Source organism: Ambystoma mexicanum, chromosome 1p (assembly GCF_040938575.1).
Source record: "Ambystoma mexicanum isolate Mex_15411 chromosome 1p, UKY_AmexF1_1, whole genome shotgun sequence".
In the NCBI taxonomy this organism is placed as follows: domain Eukaryota; kingdom Metazoa; phylum Chordata; class Amphibia; order Caudata; family Ambystomatidae; genus Ambystoma; species Ambystoma mexicanum.
In genome coordinates, this window is record NC_090921.1 from 143860628 (window position 1) to 143871687 (window position 11060).

Here is an 11060-nt window from a genome sequence, read left to right on the forward strand (position 1 = left end):
CCAGGGGACGACGCCAAATACCCACATTATTTTTGATCAATATCGGGGGAATGTTGTTAGGGCCAGAAGCCCTCAAGGCTTTCGCTCTGCCAATCTCCCAAGCAACGTCATCGCCTCCCCAGCTGTATATGGATGCTCCCCCTTCAGAGCTACCAATAAAGGGGAATGCACTATCTCCCTCAGGTAATGAGTATTTAGTCATCAAGAAGGTTTCCCACACCTGGGATGTAATAGGGCACATCATAGCATCCTGCGTGTCTTTGGTTCTGTCTCCCATTAATGACCAGAATTTAGAGTGATCTCCTTGGATCAATGTAGTAATAAGATCCTGTTTTTTTCTTATATATACTTCTCGTCTTAGTTGTTTCAGGGTACCTTAGTATGTGGTGATAATTTGCTTCTTGGTGAGCATGTAGCCCATACCACCATTTTGTGTCGTTGCCAGGGCCTGCAATGCCCTCCTCTTCACTGCTCTTGCTTTGCTCATCCTTGGATCGTGTATGTGGGTGTGAGTAATTTTCCCATACAATTTGCCCCTGTTCGAGATATCTTTTATGCATACGTGTACCAGGTGACTATAGTTTTCCGAGGTGGGTTTCTGTCCTTTGCGTTCCATCCGAAGTATCCCCTACATAGACTTCCCCTACATAGCACCTAGACTCTGGAACAATCTCCCTCACGCTCTAAGAGCAGAATGCTCCCTTACAGCTTTTAGAAAAAAACTCAAAACCTCTCTCTTCAACTAGCTTCCACTACCCACAGCCAAACATACACATGTTGCTATTGTTTTTCTATTGTAGAAACCTGCATGCGTGTATGCCTCTAGGATGTAGCTAAGTTTCGCTTTCTTATTGTAACCAGCGCCACAATGCTTCAGGGCTGTTTCTGTGCGCTTAACAAATACGAATAAATAAATAAATAAATCACTTGTTCCCATTTCTTGATGAACAGTCTGCAGGCCTTAGAATTCCATTTCATGGTTAGCCGCCCCCTAAGTGGCGTAGTGACGGCCAAACAATGGTCTATATAGAATGAGGATGTACTAAGGCTTGTGGTTAGGAGTAGCGGGAAGTAATCACTAACATGGGGGTCACCCCTCACCAATGGTTCGCACCCCCTCGTTATCGATGTAGAAACATAGATAGAAGTGGTCGATCCATGACTTACAGAGACCCCTGCACCAGGTGTGAAACCCTCCCTCACCCCACACCTGTCCCCCCGTCGGCATGCATACTTGCAAGTCCCAACTAGACAGAAATTGGCCCCAGATGAGGCCATTGAGGCTCAAGGCCTGACTTGCCCCCTCCACATGAATCATAACCCTCTTACTACCTGTGTGTCAATGCACAGTGAGTTTAGGTCCCCAGCCAAAATAATGTGTTGGTTATGGTCCTTCCCCAGCCAGAGTTCAAGCACATTCCCCAGCGCAGCATGGAGGTTCTCAAGAGTGGTGCTAGCCCAATTCCAGTAGACATTTACAAGAAGTACATGTTCTTTTAAACCTGGGAAAAAGGTGTTAACAGCCATTAGGCTCGAGGAGTTCACTGGAACTTCGCTATGCAAGCAGTTTAGAGTCCGATCTATTGCAATGGGTAAGCCCCCTTTCGGCCTGCCTTTGGGGCCCTTAATAGCATTTTTATTAGTAAGTGATAACATGGACGTCTAATTCAAAGACATGTGTGGACATGGTTTCTTGCAACATTACGAATCCCATTGCTTTTAGGGTCTCTGAGATTTTCATGGAGCGTTTGTAGTAACCACACATGCTCCAGGAGAACCACCCGTAGGGAGTCTCCTCTAAAGACTATTCAAGTTGGACTTTGATTTTTTAAACATGGCGATGGCAGCTCCCAGCCCAGACCAGTCCTCCTCCGCTGTGGGGCCTGTTTAGTCACCGCTGGGGAGTGGTCTATGGTAGGCTCTTCCATGGGTATTTTCAGAAAGCGTTCAGCGTGCTCCCGATATAATAGTTCAATCAACTCATATACCAAAGATTTAGGGTCTTCCGATTGTTCCATACTATTTGAGCAATCAGGTTGGTTGCAAAGAAGCACACTGAACAATCCACCCCCCCTTTTTTTTTGGAAATGCTACCCTCAGGATGTCATCTGAGCGAAGTGCCCATATATAGCTTGAAATCCCTTAATGATTTGGCCTGTGTTCATGTGAAGGTGGTAATCAATGTATGCAATGATGGACCAACCTATGATTGTGCCTCGAAAGTCGTCTGATGTTGCTAAGATGTCAACTATGCGTAAATCCCCATGTATAACATCTGGCTGAGGTGACTTTGAGGTTAGCACTGTACTAGAAGTGACTGTTGACCCATTTTCCAGTTGTAGCTCTTCCGTTCTCTTAGTAGTTGGAGTATCCGGTTGATGTGGCACGCTAATTGGTGTCGATTTGGGCATACCAAGAGAGCACCATCCCTGCTCCTCATTGTTGCTCTCAAGGAAAGTTGCTAGTTTTGCCTGTTTTTTTCTTCTTCGTTGGCCTCTTAGGTCCAGCGGCCACTCCTGTCGTCAATGTCGTGGCTGGAACTGTTTGTGAATCCTCTGATTCAAGGCCCTCTACTTGTGCACCTTCCGCAGTTGTAGCTTCTAGATGATGCATCACAGCACTGACATTTTCTTTTTAGTTGCTTCTTTTATTGCGGTGCTGTGCGGGGAGAATTTTAGATTTGTTTGACGTCGTTTGCGTCCCTTCTGTTTTTGTCCAGTTACCCTCGTCCAACCCTCACTGGCACCTTGCATGGAATCAGTGGTTGCTTCTTGCAGATCACTGTTAGACACCAGGAGCACTTCTACGACTCCCTCATCTGAGGGGTTGTTGGTTGTTGCTTCTTTTACTTCTTGTGCGCATAGATGTGGGACTGTCTGGAGTGTCCCTAAAGCTTGTAGCTGGCGTTGGATGGTAGCCAGCTGAGTCCAGTTGAGCCACTAGTTGGCATGATGGCGGCCTGTAAAGAGGATTAAGTTCCTCATCTGTTCCACTCTTCTTATCTTCCCGCCGCCACCTGTTTGGCTTGAGTGTTAATGACAGAAGCTGTCCCATCACTGAGTCCAGCGAGTTTAATTTCTGCGTGTTTTCCTGCACTCCTTCCTTAATATTGTCATAGAGTTTTAACAATGACTCTAGGACCAGGTGAAGTGCAGAAATCGACGCGAGACCCAGTATTGTCACTTGTGGCATGATGTCTGAATCTCGCCTTAAAGAAATGTTTTTAGGAGTAAAGTAGTTGTCTTTTCAGAGGTGTTTCAAGGTGCAAGGAGGCCGCACAGTGTTACTCGTTTCTACTTCTACTTCCTGGAATGAGCTTTGAGATCTGAATTTGGACGTCGCCCAATTCGGATCCCATGGAGTGCGCTTGTGGGGTTTTCCATCCAATTCGAAAACTTCTATCCATGATGCCATCCATTTCATTGCATAGTTTTTCAAGGAGTGATCCAACACACTATATTCGATTGTTGTGTATGGCTCAGCAATCCTTCACAATTCTGTCCTGTGACCAACAAAGTATGTGCGTGGTCTTGCATATGGTTTAGGTCGATTTGTTGTGCGAAAGTAACCTGAGTAGTGGTTGCAGTTTGAGGTAGTTCTTCATTGGTGTACTGCTCCGCAGCCTGTAAAACCAGTTGCGTTTTGTGGGGGGGACGGCCCCCTGAGTCGCCATATGTCCTGTTGACAGCCGCACGTTAGTCCTTGCCACTATTTCAGAGTAAGGTAGCTGCTGGGTAAACTGGGAGAGACCTGAGTCACTTGACTCCCCGAGCGCCAATGAGGTAGATGGAACTTGCGTTGAGTGCATGGAGTCCCTGAGGCCATCGTTAGTCCGAACTTGGCCACCAGGTTTGAACGTATTAGTCAGATTAGCCTTCGACTTTGTTTTAGATAACAGCAGCTCTCTTTCTTCATGAACCTGCAGAGCCACTCTGCCCTTTTCCGTTATAATAAGTTTGCCGCTCCTAAGTTTGGTTTTTACTTGGGGGCTTTCCATGTTGTGTGTGGTTAGAGGGACCTCGAAGAGGTGGAAAATGCGTGCGCAGTGTTTGGAGCAGCAGTGTAGACTGGCAAACATGTCCGCGTTTGTAGGAATAGAGCTGCAAGTGAGGTCAGGTGCTTCACAGTGGCGTGGTTGGAGTCACGATTGCACAATTACACAGTCCTCACCTGGGAAACGGTGATGCGCTACCACTCCTGCCCCAATCTGCACCAGACTGCCATGACTCTGCAGCAACTCCGCTGTGCTTCGCGTCCTCACGGGGTCTCGTTCAACAGACTCGGCCTTCTCTCAAACAGCCAGGAAAGAGAGACGCAGTGAGGGTGAGGAAAAACCACTTTTGGCATTCCAATTTTGGAATCAACAAGGACATGTTTGAAAGAAATGGATGCCTTGATTAACATTGAATTTTAAAATATATTGGGGAGGGATTAGTAATGGCCTTTCTGCGCAGTCCCAATTCCCTTGAAATCCTTTTCGCATGTGACAGGGCGAGAGGCACGATATCCAGTGGATTGTTGTATTGCCTATTAGTGCATAAGGGGGGAACGTGGATGAAAAATTGATCTCTTATGTGCATAGGTGAATACGTTCAAAGAGAATTTCTGGATGTCAAGATGTTGTTTCATGCCTTTTCTAACAGTCTTTTCTTTAACAACAAACTACACTAGATGACAGACTATTGTAGGAATGTTGGGGTGGGAGGCCCTCTTCCTGCTGTGTAGACCTAAGAGTGTGAATTCTATAATGGTCCTGATAGGTTTTGTATTGTTTACCTGGCGACCTATAACAGCAGAGCTCTGGAGGCTGGGTCAGGTTGTTGCAGTCAGTTCCAGTGCTGTGAAGATGTCTGCTGCTTGTTCTTTGTCTTCCAAGTCATATAAGGTTGTCTCTATCTTTAAAACTACCATGGGTTTTCCCCCCAGTGCCAAGGCCTTTATGGTGATTTCAGTATTTCACCATGCAAAGCCTTCTAACATTTTCTCCTTCATTAACCCCTTAAGTGCTTGGCACTGGGGAGGTAATCCCAAGGACGAGATACCTCGTCCTTGGCACGTAAAGAGTTAAGTACAAACCCATAATTATGTGTGAGCCTGGTTTCTCCAACACTCATGAGCTGTTTGGGAGACACAAGGCAATAAGGCACTTTTTTTTAATGCACTTTGTCGCATTTGTGCAAGCCAAGGCATAGGCAACACATTGCAGTGTTCATAATTGGTGGCGGCTGGGAGCTATGTGGCTGCATGTTATGGCTATAGAGTGCCTAGATGAATCAACATCAACATCAACATCAACAGCTACTATAAGCTACCTTTGACTCATTAGGGCATCTCGTACCACCTACTATGTGACATTAAATCTCAGCGTTTGGGAATGTGCATAAATAAGCATTAGGGCACCTCTAGAAGATAATTAAACCATACAGGCTCATATGTAAAGGCAACCGTTATAGTTTGTGTGGGGTCAATATGTGGCAATATAGCTCCTGCTTGCTTGGTGATTCCAAATATCCTGGAGCTTCTTTTCAATTAAATCATCAAGCATAGCATACAGGCCAACATGGGCCATTACTTTGCATTCTGGGACTTGTATTGCTGAATGTATAATAAAGATTACTAATCCCAGAATGCAAAGTTACAACCAGGACTGAACTAGTATTTCCCTTATGTAATGGGGCATGTGATGTTTTTAAGCAGATGTAATGCAATGCCTTAATATAATGTTCATTCTTAGGACAGACATTTAACCTGGCCTATTCCAAGATGTCCTTTCATATTCAAGGAGGAAAAATGCAGTTGTATGAAATGAAGGTTTAGAAGAAAGTAGGGGGAAATGACTAAGAAATGTACTCGTAGTGCCTGCACTGGCCTGGCATAGACATACTAATTTCTGAATTACATTATGTACCCACACACTTACTACAGCTACAGCACACACTTATGCAATGTCACACGCACACTGCTAACCTTTATATTGGTACACGTTGCCCTTAAACAGAATGCGGATAAGAATGGTAGTTAGTACCTGGCAGAGGAGTGTGGGGGTGTGACAGCCTCTCAGCCAATGAGAAGGCTCGGAACGTGAGGAATTACCAGTGGTAATCCCCCTGCTCCAAGCTGCCATCTTCCCCCGCCGCGGAATGAGGTAAGTGCTCCACACCCACCTCTCCCCTCCCTCCACAGATTTCCCTTCCCTCCACTTACCTTCTTAGTTGCTCATCATTGGGAGCGGACGTGCTGGAAACACTTCTGTCTCCAGCACATCGGCTCCCGATCTGCGACAGGCCGCCATGGAAAGGAAGTAGTCCCTTCTCTCCTTTCCATGGCGGGCAATTTTTGTTTAACAGTGTTCCTATTTTTTGAATGCCTGCCATGGAAAGGGAGAAAGGAGTCCCATCTCCATTTCCATGGCAGCCATTTTGCTTGTTTACTTTTTAAAAATAGTTTCAAAGGCCGCCATGTAAAGGAAAAACAGACTTCGTTTTCCCTTCCACGGTGGCCATTTTTTAAACTTTTTTTTTTTTGCTTGGAAACACTGGAGTGTTTTGGAACAGAAAAAAAGGTTTTTCGTACCCCTGTATTACGGGCTGGGTACTAATAGCAACACACCTCTCAAACTCTAAACACACAACCACATATTGCACACCAAACCGCAAGCACTACACTTCATTGCAGCAACAAACAAACCACAAACAGTCTCGCACAACAGCAAATGGGAACCCACAGATCCGTAAACCGCATCGATGCTCAGTGAACGGTGCTCACCGAACTGAAGCTGCCAACAGGACATCACAAATCTCGCTCTGCCTTTATCCACTTGCATGGAAATCTACCGAGCAGTTCTGTAGCTGCATTATCGCCTACATGAGTAATCAGCTCTTGAATAAGCTTTCAGCAGTCTCTGTATTGGAAACTGCCAAAGCCTCACAAACAGTGCTGCAGCTGTACTTCTTCTTCTTAATTATCGGATGCGTGGGCGGACCCACGCAGGCGCTTCCCCCATCCTAAAGGATGATGTGCACCCGTGTATGGCCTGCATTTTACAGACATCTCTTTATTAGGCTGAGCTTGACCAATTAAAACAGAAAAGTCCATTATTCACTTTAAAGGGCTTCCACCTAAATCAATATAAAACATATTTAACATTTAAAATTGTGGACATTATGATGTTCCCATAATGCTCTTTGCTTTTATGCAAATCGCTAGGATTGGGTTCCATGAAGAGGTACTATGTTGTGCAACCTGACCAGGGGCCATGCCCCTTGGCCCGCCTCGACCTTCCCACAGCCCTGCCCCGCTCCTCCAAAGAGGCGTCAGTTCCCACCTCCCCCCTGACCCCCCTCCAAAATTGTTTCCATTTCCAGCACTGCACATACAAAAATTGAAAACATGGCAGCTATGCCCGTGTGTTTATTTACATTACGCCCACTCTATCTTTTAAGTCTTTCTGTTCTTTCTCCTCCTTGTTTCCCCCTTTCCTGGAGTGACTAATCAATCGCTTCAGCAAAAGCTGTCATTTTAGCCCATTCGATAATCGTCTCCCTGTTCCTGAAGTTGACACATTTTGCTTGTATGGGAGAGAGCGATAAAGACCAGCACTGGTCTCGCACTGACACCTGCTGGCTGGATCAGGAAGCGCTGCTCGATCGGTGCAGTCCAGAAGAGCAAGTGGCAGCTAGCTATCTTCTGCACCAACAATGGCTGCTTATAAACACACTACGACGACACATACTCTGTAATCAATGCATATAAAATATCAAATAACAATAAATCGTTGGCCCACAAGGTTGAACAATCCATGTATTTTGTTAACAGGACGCCATGACAGTTGACTGAGCTGGACACTGCTGGACATATGTTTGTTATAGGAGGAAGGAGGGTAGCGAGGATCGTAGAATGGTTTTCAAATCTGCTCACGCCAAGTGCACAAAAACAGTTATAGGGAGGAACATCTGGTTTATGCGGTAGTTTGGGCTGGGGGTCCAACTCCAACCACACTTTCCTGCTTGGCCACCATTTGGGTCATCTGTAGAGCAACGTTCTTTGATTACTGCTGGAGGCTGCGTGGGGCAGCTGCTGGGCACCCTCTGGCACTGCTGCTGGGCACACTCTGGCACTGTTGCTGGGCACCCTGCGGCACTACTGCCAGGTACTCCCGGTTGACACTGCACGGGACTTTCTGGTTTTATTGATGAGAATGGCCTTGTACCAAAGACTTCCTGTTACCATCACCAGAGACTTCCTGGTGCTGAATACTCCATGGTACGGCCTCCAGACACTTTCCTGTGACGCTGCCGGAGATTGTTGTGCTACTGCTGGGTAACTCCTGGTACCTCTGCGGGGGACTGGCAGGTGTCCTCACAGAAGACTTTTGGGTCCCACTGCCAGAGACTTACTGTATTGCCTGAACTGAAGATTTCCTGGTGCCACCACTGAACACTTCCTGGTCCCAACACCAGAGACTTCCTGGTCCCAACACTGGAGACTTTCCGATCACCCACTGGAGACGCTCTGATCCAACAACTGGAGAGGGGAGTTCCTGATCCAACCACTGGAGACTTCCTGATCCAACTACTGGAGACTTCCTGATCCAACTACTGGAGACTTCCTGGTTCAACTACTGGGGACTTCCTGATCCAACCACTGGAGACTTCATGATCCAACCACTGGAGACTTCCTGATCCACCCACTGGAGACTTCCTGATCCAACGACTGGAGACCTCATGATCCCACCGCTGGAGACATCCTGGTCCCACCGCTGGAGACATCCTGGTCCCACCGCTGGAGACATCCTGGTCCCACAACTGAAGACTTCCTGGTGTCTCCACTGGTGACGTCCTGGTGCCTTCTCTGGAGACTTTCATGTCCCATCACTGGAGACTTCCTGGTGCTCCTATTGGAGACTTCCTGGTCCCACCACTGGTGACTTCCTAGACATACTGCTGGAGACTTTGTTCTACAGTCGCCACCTGAGCGCTCTCCAATCTGCCACACTTGGTCTTAGGGAGGATTGGTAGCAACTACATGCAGGTTCACGGTGAGGCCTCGGCGAGGCATGCAGGCTAGTTATTCCTCTTCCTTGGCTGCCGTCGTCTCTGTGTCGCAGCTGATATTTTGCGCTGTGATGATGGAAATGCTGCCAATGATGACCCAGGCCCCCACAATGTCGTAGGGTGTCACGTCCTCCCGTAGCATGTAGTACTGGAAAGCCATGGTGACCACCACCTCGGAGTGAAGCACAGCACAGACCAGAGCCGGGTGAGTCTTGGTCACAGCATAGCTCGCGCAGAGGAAGGACGTCAGGGCCAGGAGGCTGATGCCCACTACACAGGTCCAGGTGAGTGGATCGCGCGGTACGATGGGGCGTTGCATGATGAACATAAAGAGAAAACTGAGGATGCTTCCCACCAGGCCAAACATGAAGGCGGCTGTTAGGAGTTTCGACTCGAAGTCTAGCTTGCGGAACTTCACCAGGCCCAGGGCCAGCGCCAACCCTCCTAGGGAGGCCAGAATATAGCCAACAATGTCATTTGCCCTGGTTTTGGCATCCATCTGAAGCAACCCAGGCACAACGATGATTAGCAACCCCACCATGCTACCCAGAAGCCCAAAGCAGTTGAAGCCGGTGAGCTTGTCCTTCTCAATGATGAGGGCAAGCAGTGTGGAGGAGACTGTGGAAGAGCCCTTGCGCACCGTGGCGGCGTTCCCCGTGGGCACCACCATGAAGGACCAGTAGGCGCAGCCAATGGAGATGACGTTCACCACTGCATGGACGAGGATCTGCTTCCTGGCACCGGGTGGCCCAAAGGCAGGCACTTTCTTGTAGCGCATGCAGATAATGAACGAGAGATGGAAAAGGCACCGGAAGAGGAGGATCTCCAAGGATGGGATGTTGGAGGCGCTATTGGCCATGCGGGAAAATGGGGCCACTAGCCCTGCCGGGACGCCCCCGCCGAAGAGGGCCACCAGAAGTCCCTTCATGTTGTCGGATAGGCGGCAGAGGCCTCTCATGCTGTCAGTCAAAGGGTCCTTTCTCGCCACGTCATCCGCCCTGCCCGTGCTCAGCGAGGAGTCCAGCAAGGGCATCGCTGACAACGACGTGGTGTCAGACATGGCGGCCGGGCTCTCCGCTTCGGTGCGGTGTGCTGTCTTGGCTCCGCTCTTTCTGCTCCTTGAAGCACTGAACGCGAACCTGGAAGAGAGCAAAGGGAGAGAGTGAGAAATCAAAACACCAGTCACAGCCGTGCAATACAAAACACATCTAAAAGTGATGCAAACACTAACATTGTTGAACACCTTGTTTTACTGGAATCTTTGGCCCCCAAATCGGTTGATATTGGTCTGCATGTTTATAACTGATTAGTGAGTTGTTTTATCAATTTAAAATGTACCGTGTTATAATAAAATGACAGACCGTTTAGACAATCATGTGTAAACCATACATTAAATCATTGTACACTGTATTACTCATTAGTCCTTCAGCTTTCCTATTCCCAACGTGTGAGAGGCCTGCCATCTAGTGGCAGAGATAGGGAAGTGCTTAATAAAGCTGTTTTCCTGAAAGCTGTAGCGCACACAGGGTCTCATTACAAGTACAGAGGTGCGGTAAAAAACGGCTGAAAAAACAGAGGTAATACAATTTTGGCTCTGAAGTGGAGGATTTTCTTCCAGCAAAAAGGTGGAGATAAATCTGACGCTATACTGCAGAAAATTGGTGGAGTTACCGCTGCCGGAAATACCGCTGGCAGAATTACTGTTGGTGGTAATTCCAGTAAAAAGTGCTTTGGACTCCAATAAATGGCGACTAACAGCACCTAATACCACTTGCAATCCAGCAGTAAGTCCGCCAGACCTAGTGACGGTACCAGGTAAATCCGTATGTTGGTATTTCAACAGATTTACTCCTGAAATACCACCCAATATGTAATGAGGCCCACAGTCTAGCACCGTGCATAAAAGCAGCCATGCCTGTCTGTGCTTGTGGTTACACCTGTCAGTTCCCTTGTTCAACCAATGAATGAAGCCCCAACACTGCGTTGTTCACCTTCCATAATTACGAA

At 47.6% G+C, this 11060-nt stretch overlaps 1 protein-coding gene across 1 annotated transcript; it reads right to left on the reverse strand.

Annotated features, from left to right (window-relative positions):
- Nucleotides 1–7782: 7782 nt before the first annotated feature.
- LOC138478792 (solute carrier family 35 member G3-like) lies at nucleotides 7783–10160 on the reverse strand. Its single transcript, XM_069612230.1, has one exon. The coding sequence runs from the start codon at nucleotides 10111–10113 to the stop codon at nucleotides 9067–9069; it is 1047 nt and encodes a 348-aa protein (XP_069468331.1). The 5' UTR covers nucleotides 10114–10160; the 3' UTR covers nucleotides 7783–9066.
- Nucleotides 10161–11060: the final 900 nt, after the last annotated feature.